Source organism: Pelodiscus sinensis, chromosome 9, assembly GCF_049634645.1.
Source record: "Pelodiscus sinensis isolate JC-2024 chromosome 9, ASM4963464v1, whole genome shotgun sequence".
In the NCBI taxonomy this organism is placed as follows: domain Eukaryota; kingdom Metazoa; phylum Chordata; order Testudines; family Trionychidae; genus Pelodiscus; species Pelodiscus sinensis.
In genome coordinates this window covers 82,245-98,380 of record NC_134719.1, presented here as the reverse complement: position 1 = coordinate 98,380, position 16,136 = coordinate 82,245, and the positions used below count along the sequence as shown (strand labels likewise).

Below are 16,136 nucleotides of genomic sequence, written 5' to 3'. Positions count from 1 at the left end.
GCACTGGGGCAGAGACGGGTTAGGCACAGACACGGCCCCTCGCAAGCCTCCCCAGGGAGCACAGCACAGCCAGCCCCACCTGTCTGGGGGCTGGACTAGGGCACTGCCTCAATGAACCAGGACCTCCAGGTCTTCCTCACACCACGGAGCAACCCAGGTCTCCACTGGCCTCCCACCGGGGCAGGGGCTGGGCTGGGGCGCGCGTTCCAGGGGCTCCTCTGGCTCAGTTCTTGCTCAGTCGCTCCCTCCCTCGTGGCAAGTCCCTTCCCTGAGCACAGCCCTCCCAGGGCGCATCCGCCCCGCCCCGCCCCACGGCTGGTCGCTGGTCCCTGGGAGGGGTTGGGTGCTCGGGGCAGCAGCAGGCCCCGGCCCCCCCGCTGTGATGGGCTTACCCCGAGTTCTGGGCCGAGGGGGGCTCTACCGCAGGCTGCCGAGCGTGTGACCTCGGCGCCCAGAGGGCTGGTGCGTGGGTTAGCGCTGGCTCGGCACGAGGGCTTTTTCTGTCTGGCTTGCGGGTGCCCCCGGTGCCTGGCACGTCTGACCCAGCTGTGTGGACACAGAGCGTGGTGCCCGTACCGCGTGGGCCTGGTCCCGCCCTGCCACCCGGCGCCCGCAGGGGCACGAGGGCTTTGGGCCTCCCGCCACATGGGTGAGCAGGCGCTGCCCTGCCCCGGGAAACCAGCTCCTTGTCTCTGGCTGCAGTGGCTCCAGCCTTCCCTGGGCCTCAGTTTCCCTTCAGTAGCGTGGCCAGAGACAGGCCTTGGAGGTAACTCCAAGCTGGAGCCGAGCCTTCATCTGGGGATGTCAGGGAGGGAGAAGTGGCTCTGGGCTCTCCCAGCACCGAGATGCAGCCAGCTCTGGGCTGGAGCACAGCAGCCCTTTAACAGCCAGGGCCCCACTGAGAAAGCTACGGCCAATCCAAGGGAAGTGGCCAGGAGCTGGGGCATGCGGCACAGCACTCCCCACGGGAATGGGGGCGCTTGGAGAGGACAGGAGCCGCCGCCCCCAAGCCAGCTGGGTGGTTAGAACACAGTGTGACCTGGCCGCAGGGTCCTTGCACCCAGGGCTGGGCTGGCAGGGGCTGCAGGTCGGGAGTGAGGGGCACTGGCAGGGGGGGGGGCCAGGGCTGGGCTGGCAGGGGCTGCAGGTCGGGAGTGAGGGGCACTGGCGGGGGGGGGGGCAGGGCTGGGCTGGCAGGGGCTGCAGGTCGGGAGCGAGGGGCACTGGCGGGGGGGGGGCAGGGCTGGGCTGGCAGGGGCTGCAGGTCGGGAGTGAGGGGCACTGGCGGGGGGGGGGCAGGGCTGGGCTGGCAGGGGCTGTAGGTCGGGAGTGAGGGGCACTGGCGGGGGGGGGGCAGGGCTGGGCTGGCAGGGGCTGCAGGTCGGGAGTGAGGGGCACTGGCGGGGGGGGGCAGGGCTGGGCTGGCAGGGGCTGCAGGTCGGGAGTGAGGGGCACTGGCGGGGGGGGGGCAGGGCTGGGCTGGCAGGGGCTGCAGGTCGGGAGTGAGGGGCACTGGCGGGGGGGGGCAGGGCTGGGCTGGCAGGGGCTGCAGGTCGGGAGTGAGGGGCACTGGCGGGGGGGGCAGGGCTGGGCTGGCAGGGGCTGCAGGTCGGGAGTGAGGGGCACTGGCGGGGGGGGGCAGGGCTGGGCTGGCAGGGGCTGCAGGTCGGGAGTGAGGGGCACTGGCGGGGGGGGGGGCAGGGCTGGGCTGGCAGGGGCTGCAGGTCGGGAGCGAGGGGCACTGGCGGGGGGGGGGCAGGGCTGGGCTGGCAGGGGCTGCAGGTCGGGAGCGAGGGGCACTGGCAGGGGGGGGCAGGGCTGGGCTGGCAGGGGCTGCAGGTCGGGAGCGAGGGGCACTGGCGGGGGGGGGGCCAGGGCTGGGCTGGCAGGGGCTGCAGGTCGGGAGTGAGGGGCACTGGCGGGGGGGGGGGGGGCCAGGGCTGGGCTGGCAGGGGCTGTAGGTCGGGAGTGAGGGGCACTGGCGGGGGGGGGGCAGGGCTGGGCTGGCAGGGGCTGCAGGTCGGGAGTGAGGGGCACTGGCGGGGGGGGGGCAGGGCTGGGCTGGCAGGGGCTGCAGGTCGGGAGTGAGGGGCACAAGCCCTCAGTGCTCCTGAGTCCCCCCCCTCCACTGGCTGTGCTCCCCTGTCCCTCGCAGGCCGCCTGCGACACAGAGACTTGCGCCTGGTGCTGGGGTGGAGCCCAGCCGGCTTCCCCTCCGCAGCAGGGGATCCGTGGCCGGGTCCGTGTGCACCGAGCGGCGGGAGGAACGGCCCCGTGCCAGCTCGGGCCCCAAGCTGCTGTCCCCTGCAGCCAGGCTGAGCGTCCGTGCCTCGTGCGCAGGGAGCAGATGGGCGCAGGGCAGGCAGTGCCTGCAGCGGGCACCGGAGCTGCCACGGGAGGAGGGGCACGTGGGCCAAACCCCCCCGTCCCGTGGCAGGACTGCCAGCCCCCAGCCTGTGCTGCAGTGGGGCTCCGTGTCCTGGGGCGCTTGGGGCCAGGAGCTGGCACAGCAAGCCCCCCCCTCCCCGGTGCAGCGTCCCCTCCTCCAGACGAGCTGGGGGGCCCGGCGAGGGGCTGGGAAAGGGCAATTTAGAGACAGTTAATTAGCATCTCTTTAACCTCCCCCCCCCCCCCCCCCGTCCCCTGCCTATGACCTCACTGCCATCCCCATGGCAACCGGCTGTGATGCTGGCTCTGGAGGTGGGTGATGTCCAGGCATCTGGGTACGAGCTCCCTGTGCCCCCGCAGGCTCCCCGCCCGGAAAGGGAGGGGCTGCTGGGCAGAGCCTGGGGCCCCGAGGGGGTCTGGGGTGACACAGAGACCCCCCAGCAGGAGCAGCCCCACGGAGCCCAGCTGGGCCCCCAGCCTGATGGGCACCAGAGGGCAGGGCTGTGTGGGGCATGCGGGCAGGGCGGAGGCAAGGGGGGGAAGACCTGTGTGGGGCAGGGTGAGGGCAGGGCATGCTGGTGGGGCAGGAGCAAGGGGGGGCAGGGTGTGTGGGGCAGGGCGAGGGCAGGGCATGCTAGTGGGGCAGGAGCAAGGGGGGGCAGGGTGTGTGGGGCAGGGCGAGGGCAGGGCATGCTAGTGGGGCAGGAGCAAGGGGGGGCAGGGTGTGTGGGGCAGGGCAAGGGCAGGGCATGCTGGCGGGGCAGGGGTACAGGGGGTGGGGTGTGTGGGGCGTGGGGGCAGGGCATGCTGGCGGGGCAGGGGTACAGGGGGCGGGGTGTGTGGGGCGTGGGGGCAGGGCATGCTGGTGGGGCAGAGGTACAGGGGGCAGGGTGTGTGGGGCGTGGGGGCAGCTGCGGGGCAGGGGTACAAGGGGGCAGGGTGTGTGGGGCAGGGCGAGGGCAGGGCATGCTGGCGGGGCAGGGTGTGTGGGGCGTGGGGGCAGCTGCGGGGCAGGGGTACAAGGGGGCAGGGTGTGTGGGGCAGGGCGAGGGCAGGGCATGCTGGCGGGGCAGGGGTACAGGGGGCAGGGTGTGTGGGGCGTGGGGGCAGGGCATGCTGGCGGGGCAGGGGTACAGGGGGCAGGGTGTGTGGGGCGTGGGGCCAGGGCCGTGTGATGCTGGTAATTCAATGAGCTAATTTGCATCTAGTTCACACACGACTGCACGTTTTAGCTCCGGAGTCAGGGAAACTAGGGAGTCAGCATAGGGGCCACCCCATGGCACCCGCAGCCCCAGCGCCCGTCACCATAGCGCCTGGCGCCCGCCTGCAGCCCAGAAATACCCAGGGGGCGCTGTGGGGCGGGGGGCAGATGGGGCAGGCAGGGCTGGTCCCTGTGCAGCACTAGGGGGCGCTGTGGGGCGGGGGGCAGGCAGGGCTGGTCCCAATGCAGCACTAGGGGGCGCTGTGGGGCGGGGGGCAGGCAGGGCTGGGCCCAGGGCAGCACTAGGGGGCGCTGTGGGGCGGGGGGCAGGCAGGGCTGGTCCCAATGCAGCACTAGGGGGCGCTGTGGGGCGGGGGGCAGGCGGGGCTGGTCCCAATGCAGCACTAGGGGGCGCTGTGGGGCGGGGGGCAGGCAGGGCTGGTCCCTGTGCAGCACTAGGGGGCGCTGTGGGGTGTGGGGCAGGCGGGGCTGGTCCCAATGCAGCACTAGGGGGCGCTGTGGGGCGGGGGGCAGGCAGGGCTGGGCCCAGGGCAGCACTAGGGGGCGCTGTGGGGCGGGGGGCAGGCGGGGCTGGTCCCAATGCAGCACTAGGGGGCGCTGTGGGGCGGGGGGCAGGCAGGGCTGGTCCCAATGCAGCACTAGGGGGCGCTGTGGGGCGGGGGGCAGGCAGGGCTGGTCCCTGTGCAGCACTAGGGGGCGCTGTGGGGCGGGGGGCAGGCGGGGCTGGTCCCAATGCAGCACTAGGGGGCGCTGTGGGGTGTGGGGCAGGCGGGGCTGGTCCCAATGCAGCACTAGGGGGCGCTGTGGGGCGGGGGGCAGGCAGGGCTGGGCCCAGGGCAGCACTAGGGGGCGCTGTGGGGCGGGGGGCAGGCGGGGCTGGTCCCAATGCAGCACTAGGGGGCGCTGTGGGGCGGGGGGCAGGCGGGGCTGGTCCCAATGCAGCACTAGGGGGCGCTGTGGGGCTGGGGGCAGGCAGGGCTGGTCCCAATGCAGCACTAGGGGGCGCTGTGGGGCGGGGGGCAGATGGGGCAGGCAGGGCTGGTCCCAGGGCAGCACTAGGGGGCACTGTTCGGTGTGGGGCAGGCGGGGCTGGTCCCAATGCAGCACTAGGGGGCGCTGTGGGGCGGGGGGCAGGCGGGGCTGGTCCCAATGCAGCACTAGGGGGCGCTGTGGGGCGGGGGGCAGGCAGGGCTGGTCCCTGTGCAGCACTAGGGGGCGCTGTGGGGCGGGGGGCAGGCAGGGCTGGTCCCAGGGCAGCACTAGGGGGCGCTGTGGGGTGTGGGGCAGGCAGGGCTGGTCCCAGGGCAGCACTAGGGGGCGCTGTGGGGCGGGGGGCAGGCAGGGCTGGTCCCAATGCAGCACTAGGGGGCGCTGTGGGGCGGGGGGCAGGCGGGGCTGGTCCCAATGCAGCACTAGGGGGCGCTGTGGGGTGTGGGGCAGGCGGGGCCGGTCCCAGGGCAGCACTAGGGGGCGCTGTGGGGTGTGGGGCAGGCGGGGCTGGTCCCAATGCAGCACTAGGGGGCGCTGTGGGGCGGGGGGCAGATGGGGCAGGCAGGGCTGGTCTCAATGCAGCACTAGGGGGCGCTGTGGGGTGTGGGGCAGGCGGGGCTGGTCCCAATGCAGCACTAGGGGGCGCTGTGGGGCGGGGGGCAGGCAGGGTGTGACGGCGCGTTGGGGTCCCCCGCCTCCTGCACCCCCGAAATGGCACGAACAGACTCCGCCAGCCAGTAGAATAGAGGTGGTTTATTGCCTCTCCAGGATACAGCACAGCACAGATGTCATCAGGTTACAGGGCAGGCCTAGGATGCCTCAGCCCCCCTTGATATGGGGCAGGGGTCTCGGCTTCTAAACCCCCCAGCCTGTTGCTGAGGCTGCTTCCTCCATCCTCCCAGACAGAAACTAACTCACCCTCCTCCAGCCCTGCCCCCCAGCCAGGGCGGCATCCACCTTCCTTTGTTCCTCCCCATGGGGGGTAGCTGGTCGGACCGGTTTGGAGCCCCCTTTGCATAATGACTCGTGTTACAGACAGCAGAGGTCGCCACAGCGTTGGCAAGTTACCCCCACTACGTCACACAGGGCTGGTACCAATGCAGCACTAGGGGGCGCTGTGGGGCGGGGGGCAGGCGGGGCTGGTCCCAGGGCAGCACTAGGGGGCGCTGTGGGGCGGGGGGCTGGCAGGGCTGGTCCCAGGGCAGCACTAGGGGGCGCTGTGGGGCGGGGGGCAGGTAGGGCTGGGCCCAGGGCAGCACTAGGGGGCGCTGTGGGGCGGGGGGCAGGCAGGGCTGGTCCCAGGGCAGCACTAGGGGGCGCTGTGGGGCGGGGGGCAGGCAGGGCTGGTCCCAGGGCAGCACTAGGGGGCGCTGTGGGGTGTGGGGCTGGCAGGGCTGGTCCCAGGGCAGCACTAGGGGGCGCTGTGGGGCGGGGGGCAGGCAGGGCTGGTCCCAGGGCAGCACTAGGGGGCGCTGTGGGGCGGGGGGCAGGCAGGGCTGGTCCCAGGGCTGCACTAGGGGGCGCTGTGGGGCGGGGGGCAGGCGGGGCTGGTCCCAGGGCAGCACTAGGGGGCGCTGTGGGGCGGGGGGCAGGCAGGGCTGGGCCCAGGGCAGCACTAGGGGGCGCTATGGGGCGGGGGGCAGGCAGGGCTGGGCCCAGGGCAGCACTAGGGGGCGCTGTGGGGCGGGGGGCAGGCAGGGCTGGGCCCAATGCAGCACTAGGGGGCGCTATGGGGCGGGGGGGCAGGCAGGGCTGGGCCCAGGGCAGCACTAGGGGGCGCTATGGGGCGGGGGGCAGGCAGGGCTGGTCCCAATGCAGGTCCCAGGGCTCTGCTAGGCGGCGCCTTTCTGGCTTTGGCAGGAGCAGGGTGCCGGGTGGCTGCTCCCCAGACCCCACGCGCCCAACGGAGTTTTCTTTGCCCACGTGGAGCCCTGCGGCTTCCCCGCAGTCAGTGGGCGCCGTTGGGACGGGGGCTGCTCCTCGCCAGCCTGGCGGGACACTGGGACTGCGAGGAGGGGACCGGCCAGTCTGGCTGCAGACGGAGGCCGTAGGCTCTGGCCTCCCACGCTGGCTCCAAATAAAGATCTTCTCCTTACGTGTGTGTATACACCCTGTGTGTGCACTTTGTACCGTGTGCACCATGTATGTGCACGTGTGTGATTGGATGCACACTGTGTGCACCGTGTGTACGCACAGTGTGTGTGCTCGTACCGTGTGTGCACCGTGTGTGTATGCACACGTTATGGACATGCACTGTGTGGTTGTGTGTGCCGTGTGTGTGCGCTGTGTGCGCGCACGCAGAGGGACATTCCCTGTCACACACAGCGCAGGGAGACCCCACATGCTGGAGAAGGGGGGGTACGCCCTGTGTTGGGAGGAGTCTGGGGAGATAGGTCTGACCCCAGCCCCTCCACCCCTCTTCCTGCCAGTCGCACTTGGCTTCACCTGCCCCGCTCACCCCATGGCAGCCCCCTGTGCCAGCCCACCGGCCCCCGGCCAGGGCACAGGGATCTGCCCGGCTCCAGCCAGGCTGCCGCTCCCAGCATGGCGCTGGCTGGGCACGGTGTGCGCTGCCCATAGGACAGCAACAGGGATGGCGCTGGGGAGAGTGGGGGGTGCGGACTCCCGGTGCCGGGCATGGAGCCTCCCCCCGCGGCGCTGGCGGTGGCCACGCCTGGCCTGGTGCCCAGCAGGCACTGCCCCCCCTCCCTGCCCTGCCATCAGCTCCGGGGTGAGTCCAGCCCAGGGAGGCATGTGACCGGACGTTGCGCCAGTCCCTGGTGCTGGCAGAGCCGCCTGGGGGCAGGGAGCCAGCGGCCGGGGCAGGAGCCACACCAGGAAGGGGCCACAGCGGAAAGAGGGCTCGTGTGCTCCAGCACCTCCATCTGGGGGGCCGCCTGCGGTGCCAGGGCCCTGGGGGGCTCGCAGTCACTCCAGGGAATTCTCTCCCGGGCGCCCGTGTGCTCTGATCTGGGGTCAGGAAGGAATTCTGCCCTGGGGCACCGGCTGCTCGGAAGTAGGATAAACCGCAGCTCCTCTGCGGCGCGACTCACCCCGGCCTTGGCGGTGGCCGAGGCTCAGCCAGGGGTCGGGCTGGGGGGCGGTGCCCTGCCACCTGCCGGTCGGACTAGTTCACAATGGCCCTGGCCGCCCTTGGAGCCTGGGAGCGTGTTCGGAGCCTGCCCGTGCTGGTGGCCAGCCCGCCGGGGGGAGGGCGTGGGGGCCTGGCACAGGCCGGGGAAGGAGCCAGGCTCTGGCCCCAGCCACTGGAAGTGGGCGCAAGGCCCTAACCTGCCCACTTGCCCTGGAGTGAGCCGGGTGGACAAAGGCCTGGGATGAGCTGGCTCCTCTCCGTGCACGAGCACGTGTGAGAGCACGTGTGAGAGCACGTGTGCACCACTGCCGTCAGTGGGAACAGTCCAGGAGCCGGCTGGGAGCAAGGCCCCTGCTTTGGGGCTCGGGGCAGAGCCATGCTTGACCCGCGCTGGTGCCAGGGACCCGAGGTGCAGCAGCGCTGGGCCCACTGGTGAGGCTGGTTGTTGGGGTCCTGGACCTCAGACCTCACCCCGAGTCGCACCCTGAACCCTAAGCACCTCCCGCCGGCTGGCTTGTGTGTAAAAGGCTTGTCTCACAGTGAAGTGTCATTAGAGGAGGTTTTGGAAATAATTGATAAACTGAACAGTAACAAGTCACCAGGACCAGATGGCATTAAAAACTCTAATGGGAAATTGCGGAACTAACAACTATGTTTGTAACCTAGCCTTTAAAACAGCTTCTGTACCCAAGGACTGGAAGGTAGCTAATGTAACGCCAATATATAAAAAGGACTCTAAAGGCGATCCCAGTAATTACAGACCGGTACGTCTGACATCAGTACCAAGCAAATTAGTTGAAATAGTAAAGAATAAAATTGTCAGACACATAGAAGAACATAATTTGTGGGGCAAAAGTCAACATGGTTTCTGTAAAGGGAAATCCTGTTTTACTAATCTATTAGGGTGCGTCTAGAGTGCTGAGATTTTGCGCAAAAGCAGCTGCTTTTGCGCAAAAACTTGCCAGCTGTCTACACTGGCCGCTTGAATTTGCGCAAGAACACTGACTTCCTACTGTAAGAATTCAGTGCTTCTTGCACAAATACTTTGATGCTCCCACTCAGGGATAAGCCCTCTTACACAAGAATACTTGCGCAAGAGGGCCAGTGTAGACAGGCACCTTAATTTTTTGCGCAAGAAAGCCCGATGGCTAAAATGGCTATCGGAGCTTTCTTGTGCAAAAGCGCGTCTACACTGGGTACGGATGCTTTTGTGCAAAGGCATCCGTGCCAATCTAGATGCTCTTTTGCAGAAACACTTTTAACGGAAAAACTTTTCCATTAAAAGTATTTCCGCAAAATCATGCCAGTCTAGATGCAGCCTTAGAGTTCTTTAAGGGGTCAACAAACATGCAGACAAGGGGGATCCAGTAGATCTAGTGAACTTAGATTTCCAGAAAGCCTTTGACAAGGTCCCTCACCAAAGGCTCTTGTGTAAATTAAGTTGTCATGGGATAAGAGGGAAGGTCCTTTCATGGACTGAGAACTGGTTAAAAGACAGGAAACAAAGGGAGGAATAAATGGTAAATTTTCAGAACGGAGAGGGGTAACTAGCGGTGTCCCCCAAGGGTCAGTCCTGGGACCAATCCTTTTCAACTTATTCATAAATGATCTGGAGAAAGAGGTAAACAGGGAGGTGGCAAAGTTTGGGGACGATACTAAACTGCTCAAGGTAGTTAAGCCCAAAGCAGACTGTGAAGAACTTCAAAACAATCTCCCCAAACTAAGTGACTGGGCAACAAAATGGCAAATGAAGTTTAATGTGGATAAGTGTAAAGTAATGCACATCGGGAAAAATAACCCGACTATACGTACAGTATGATGGGGGGTAATTTAGCTACAACTAATCAGGAAAGATCTTGGAGTCATAGTGGGTCGTTCTCTGGAGACGTCCACGCAGGGTGCAGCAGCAGCCAAAAAAGCAAACAGGATGTTAGGAATCATTAAAAAAAGGATAGAGAATGAGAATATCTTATTGCCCGTCTATAAATCCATGGTACGCCCACATCTGGAATACTGCGTACAGATGTGGTCTCCTCATCTCAAAAAAGAGATACTGGCATTAGAAAAGGTTCAGAGAAGGGCAACTAAAATGATGAGGGGTTTGGAACGGGTCCCATATGAAGAGAGATTAAAGAGACTGGGACTTTTCAGCTTGGAAAAGAGGAGACTGAGGGGGAATATGATAGAGGTCTATAAAATCATGAGTGGTGTGGAGAAAGTGAATAAGGAAAAGTTATTTACTTTTTCCCATAATATAAGAACTAGAAAAGGAAGTTGTTCTTCACACAGCGCATAGTCAACCTGTGGAACTCCTTGCTGCAGGAGGCTGTGAAGGCTAGGACTATAACAGGGTTTAAAAGAGAACTAGATAAATTTATGGAGGTTAAGTTCATAAATGGCTATTAGCCAGGCTGGGTAAGGAATGGTGTCAGAGGGTGGAGATGGATGCAGGAGGGAGATCGCTTGATCATTACCTGTTTGATTCACTCCCCCTAGAGCACCTGGCGCTGGCCACTGTGGGCTGACAGGACACTGGGCTGGATTGACCTTGGGTCTGACCCCGTCTGGCCATTCTTATGTTCTAAGAAAGACGGGAGGGAGGCAGGGAGGAGGGAGGGGGGGAGGTGAGAGAGGGAAGAAGAGGAGAAAGGGAGGAGGGGAGGAAGGAGGAAGGAGAGGGAGGGAGGGAGGGGGGAGAAGGGGAGGGGTAAAACAGGCCAAAGGAATCAGCCAGGCACCAATTGCAGAGTTCCCGGTTCAGGGCGCAGCGGTGATGGAGCAAACGGTCGGCGTGAATCCCGTCTGGGCCCTTCCCCCTCGGCCCCTGTGGGGGGCGCTCCCCGTGGGGTTAGGGCGGGGGCGGGCAGGCGAACGGCCGGCGTCCCCAGGGCCTCTTGCAGCTTCTCGGGCCGGGAGGGAATCCCGTGGGTCGGGCTGGGGCCGGGCACAGCGCCGCGCTGGCGTCTGTCCTGGGGTCGGCGCATGGGCCAGCCCCCAGCCAGGCCGGACTCGGCTCCTCGCGGGCGCCCGCCTCGGCTCCCGGGCTGGTCTGCTGGGGCCCAGGGTCAGCCGGGTGTCTCTGGGCGGGCCCCTCAGCTGGGCCCCCCAATGCGCTGCCCAGCCTCCTGTTGGCGGCTCCCTGCGCGGGCGCTGGACACACCTGGGGCCCCACGCGGCGGTGAGACGGGCCCTGGGCAAGGTGGAGCCGCGGTGCCAGCAGGGAGCCCCGGGCCCGTGCTGCCCAGGTCCTCGTGGCTGGGCGTGTCCGGGGCACCGTCGGACCTGGCGTGAGGCCGTGGGGTGAGCAGGCCTGGGGCTGTGCCCTGTCTGCCAGGGCTGCAAGGTGCCACCCAAGGACCCGATCCCTGCATGCCAGCCCAGAGCGCACCCACGGCACGGCCCCCAGGGCCTGACCGCAATGCTGGCAGCCTGCAGCGCCCACCCCAGCTGCTGCCAATCAGGCTGAACAGCAGCCTCGTTAGCTCCGCCACTCAGCCGGCCGATTAGCCTGCACACGTGAGCTCCCCTCCCCCCACAAAGGGCTCAGGCCAGCACACCCCAGGCTAGGGGGCCCGAGGGGCCGGGTGGAGCAGGAGCATGGGGGGCAGAGGTAAGCAGCTGAGCCCCAGCAAGGGCGCTGCCGAGAGACGAGGGCCCACTCCAGCCGGGCACCCAGGCACGTGACCTGCTAATGGGCCCTGCGGCGGGGCGGCCCGGCCTCGTGCTGCCGGCAGGAGCGGGGGCTCCCGTGGGGCTGGGTCGCTTCCTGCCCCAGGCCAGGCTCGCAGAGCCCGCCCCATTGCTGTGGGGCAGCACTGATGGCTGGGGGAGTGGCAGAGCCCGGCGTGGGCTGGGGCTGTGGGGCAGGCACTGGGGCCCACTGGCAATGGGGCAGGCTGGAGGTGCCCCTGGGGGCTGTGTACCGTGGGGCAGACCAAGCGCCAGGCTCTGGGAGTCCTGGCTGGGGCTGTGGGGCAGGCACTGGGGCCCACTGGCAATGGGGCAGGCTGGGACAAGAGAAACTCCCCGGCCCCCATGCCCTGGGACCCTGTTCACAGCCGCGGAGCCAGGCTCCCCGATGGCTCGCTGGGGCTCTGTGGGTGGGAGGTGGCAGCCAGCCCCCTGCCCCAGGGTCCCTTGTCTGGGGGCCGGCCTGGGTGGGGCTGGGGGCTCTCCCTGGCTGTGGCGCGTGCGGGGCTGGCTCGGCCGCGCGGCGCGGGAATCGGGAGCTATGGCTGCTCCCGGTGCTGATAGAATGACACGCTCGGGCGCCCGCGCCGGAGGCAGATTGGAGCCGCTGGCAGCGCGCCCGCAACAGCTGCTACCGATCAGGAAGTCACATGCGGGGCGGGGGGGTGGCCCCCCAGCTCCCAGTGCAGGGCCACGGAGCCCCCCCCCGCAGGGCAAGGAGACGTGCCTGGGAGCCCGGGGGTGCCAGCTCCCTGCCCAGACAATGCCAGGTGCTCCGGGGGGCCCCTCTCGGTACCCACCTGGGCTGGCTGGCCCAAGGGGGGGGCTGGGCTGGACTGGGCTCAGAGCGGACACAGGCAGAGTCGGGGGCATGGTGCTGCCACCTCCCGGGACCCCGTCGTGCCCTCGCTGGCTGAGAGCTGCAGGGGGATCATGTCTGGGGGGCAGCCAGTTTGCCAGGGCAGGGCTCTGCTCCCTCGCCCCCTTGGCTCACCGGGCACAATTTCAGAAGCAGTTCCACCTATGGCAGGGCCGCGGGGCAGGGCCAAAGCCAGCTCAGCCCTGGGCACCCGGCTGCAAGGTGCTTGCTGGCCTCCATGCCCCTCACTCGCCGGGCGCTGGGCCCCCGGCTGCCGACAGCCCCAGCCCTTCCCTCGTGGGGCCCTGGTGTGAGGCTGCATTGTGCACCCGGCACGGCGCCGGCACCAGCCACCCCGCAGCAGGAGGGACTCGGCCCGGACAAAGCTCCATTCTTGCCCCAGGGAAAGCTGGGTCCAGGCTGCGCCAGGGGCACCTACCGGCGTCCAGCCCCTGCCATGGCACTGAGCACCAGTGCCGTGGGGCAGGGCCCAGTGCCCCGCGTGGGGGCAGAACGGCCCGGGGGGGATGGAGAGCAGCGTCTGGCCAGCACCCCGCGCGGCAACAGAAGAGCCCGGCGAAGGCAGGAGGTGGCTCCGGAGCCCCGTGTTCCCGCTCGGCCGAGGGGCGCGGGTGCAGTTCGCTGTCGGATTTGGGAGCAGGGCGCTGTTCAGAGCGGGCCCACGCGGGGGGCTGCAGGGCAGGGCTGCCTCTGCAAAGGGAACAGGCTGGCAAGGCGGAGAGCCACTGGCCTAGATCCCCTGCCCCATGCTGGGCTGGGAACCCCAGAGTCCTGAACCCCCTCCCCGAGTCCTGTCCCCCACGATTCCTGGCCCCCCCCCCCCGTGCCCGGCTCCCCGGCGCTGCTCCCGGCCCCACCCGTCAGGCATCACTTTAGTCCCAGGGGTCGGGGGGCCAATCCCCTTCCCTCCCAGCTCCGGGCTCGCGGTGCCGGAGGCAGCCCAGCCAAGGCTGCTGGACGGGGGGGGGGGGGGGGGCGGTGGGAACAGAGGTGCCTTTGTGCTGCCTCCGCTCGGCCCTGCTTTGTATGAGTCGCAGCCTCCAGCTTCCCTGCAGTCATGGGGGAGGAGGGAGGATCCGGGGGAGGCCTCTGTTCGGGGGGGGGGCTGCCTCCTCTTCTCCCTGCAGCACCTGCCCCTGCCTGCAGAGAGCCTGGGGCCCCGGCATCTGGGGAAAGAGTTGGAGCAGCTGTGGGGCTGGAATGGGCAGAACCAGCTGCTTAGTGCAGTATCTCCCCTCCCCCATCTCCTGGGGGGGGTCTCCAGTTGGCAGGGCCTTGGGGGAGGCGTCCCCTGCTAATGGCGCTGCCCCCACCTCTCTCCACAGAACGGCGCCGTCCCTGGGGAGCCGACCAAGCGAGACGAGAACGTGAAACGGGGCAACTGGGGCAACCAGATTGAGTTTGTGCTGACCAGCGTGGGCTACGCCGTGGGGCTGGGCAATGTGTGGCGCTTCCCCTACCTCTGCTACCGCAACGGGGGAGGTGTGTGCTCAGCGCTGCCTGGCCTGCGGAGAGCGGGCGGGGCCAGCAGGGGGCACCAGGCCGCAGGGAGTGGGCAGGGCCAGCAGGGGGCGCCGGGATGTAGGAAGCAGGTGGGGCCAGCAGGGGGCATTGGCCTGCAGGGAGTGGGCAGGGCCAGCAGGGGGCACCAGGCTGCAGGGAGCGGGCGGGGCCAGAAAGGGGCATTGGCCTGCAGGGAGCGGGTGGGTTCAGCAGGGGGTGCCGGGCTGCAGGGAGCAGGCGGGGCCAGCAGGGGATGCCGGGCTGCAGGGAGCAGGCGGGGCCAGCAGGGGATGCAGGGAGCAGGCGGGGCCAGCAGGGAGCGGGCGGGGCCAGCAGGGGGCGCCGGGCTGCAGGGAGCGGGCGGGGCCAGCAGGGGGTGCCGGGCTGCAGGGAGCGGGCGGGGCCAGCAGGGGGCGCCGGGCTGCAGGGAGCGGGCGGGGCCAGCAGGGGATGCCGGGCTGCAGGGAGCGGGCGGGGCCAGCAGGGGGCGCCGGGCTGCAGGGAGCGGGCGGGGCCAGCAGGGGGTGCCGGGCTGCAGGGAGCGGGCGGGGCCAGCAGGGGGTGCCGGGCTGCAGGGAGCGGGCGGGGCCAGCAGGGGGCGCCGGGCTGCAGGGAGTGGGCGGGGCCAGCAGGAAGCTTTGGTGAGGGGCTGGGGGTCAGCGGAGAGCTGGTGGGGCCGGGCTGGCTCCCTCACCCACAGCTCCCCTGACCCCCCGTCTCTGCCCCTCGCCCCCAGGAGCCTTCATGTTCCCCTACTTCATCATGCTGGTCTTCTGCGGCATCCCCCTCTTCTTCATGGAGCTCTCCTTCGGCCAGTTCGCCAGCCAGGGCTGCCTGGGCGTCTGGAGGATCAGCCCCATGTTCAAAGGTCAGAGGGCCTCCCGCCCCCCTCGGCGCACAGCCGCCCGTCCCGCCCCGGCACCCGCCCCGCCCCGGCACCCGCCCCGCCCCAGCACCCTCACCCGGCCTGCCCCAGCACCCACACCCGCCCTGCCCTGGCGCCCGCCCCAGCACCCACCCTGCCCCGGCACCCGCCCCAGCACCCGCCCCGCCCCAGCACCCACACCCGGCCTGCCCCAGAACACACACACACCCCAGCCAGTGTTTAGGCTCACACCTACCCTGTGCACACTCATTCCTCTCCCTGCACAAGCTCATGCACACCCCAACGCACGGTCACACCCACCTCTGCACACACTTGCTCCCGGCCCAGTGCTCACTCATGCTCACACCTGCCCTGGTGCGTGCTCACGCCCACCCCTCTTCATACTTACACTGGCCTTGGGTACACTCACACACACCTTGAGCTTGTGCTCACACCTGCCCGCAGATACTCACTTGGGTTTGCACACACCCCCTCACACTCTTCCTCTGCCCTCACAGCGTGCACGTTCCCACCAACACAGCCACAGGCTGCACACACTTTGGCACACTTTCCCCATGACCCTCGCCTGCACACTCGCTTGTGCACACACACATTGTCCACTCGTGCGTATGCTCCATTGCACACTCGTCCCTGTAAACATCCAACTTGGCCACTCACATGCACACTCACACACACACTGCTGTGCACAGAGCCTCCTCGCATACTCACCCATCTACTCACACACGCTCTTGAACACACGCTTTACATGCCCATTTGCACACACGTTTGCGTGCTTGGTCCGGTGTGCCCGCATACGCACTGCACACTTAACTGTGTGCACACGTGTTGCACACTTGCATGTGACTACACTTGTTGCACTCCCACCTACTCCCGCTCACTGGCTCTAGCGCTGCCCCTCCCCTCACGCGCTGCCTGTCCCCAGGCGTGGGCTACGGGATGATGGTGGTCTCCACGTACATCGGCATCTACTACAACGTGGTCATCTGCCTGGCCTTCTACTACTTCTTCTCCTCCATGACGCGGGTGCTGCCCTGGGCCTTCTGCTCCAACCCCTGGAACACGCCCGACTGCAGCGGGGTGCTGGACGCCACCAACGGCTCCGCCGCGCCGCCCCGCAACCTCAGCCAGCTCCTCAACCACACGCTGCAGCGCACCAGCCCCAGCGAGGAGTTCTGGAGGTGCCCGCCTGGAGCAGAGGGGCAGGGCGCTGTGCCCAGAGCCAGGCCCCAGGGCGGGATGGGGTTGACGTCCCTGCTGGTTGGAGTCCCCGAGGCAGAGGGCGGGGAAAAGAGATGGGGCAGAAAGGCTCTGGGGTATAGGGGTTGGACTCCAGGGCGGGGGGGGGGCTGCAGGACAAAGGGGCGGGGCAGAGGGGTGGAGCAGAGGAGCAGAGCTCTGGGGCAGAGGGGTGGAGCTGCAGGACAAAGGGGCGGGGCTCCGGGGCAGGTGGCTGCTGCTGGCGTCTCTCACACTCGCTCCCCGT

The 16,136-nt window shown here is 67.9% G+C and overlaps 1 protein-coding gene across 3 annotated transcripts in view; it reads left to right on the top strand.

Moving 5' to 3' along the window:
* The window catches only part of SLC6A9 (solute carrier family 6 member 9), a 52,410-nt gene that overhangs the window by 24,399 nt on the left and 11,875 nt on the right, over positions 1-16,136 (top strand). For all 3 annotated transcript variants that reach the window (XM_075935793.1, XM_075935794.1, XM_075935795.1), the window contains exons 3-5: positions 13,590-13,746; positions 14,504-14,635; positions 15,576-15,831. In XM_075935793.1, coding sequence (XP_075791908.1) covers positions 13,590-13,746; positions 14,504-14,635; positions 15,576-15,831 — 545 coding nt within the window. The remainder of the gene's footprint in view (positions 1-13,589; positions 13,747-14,503; positions 14,636-15,575; positions 15,832-16,136) is intronic.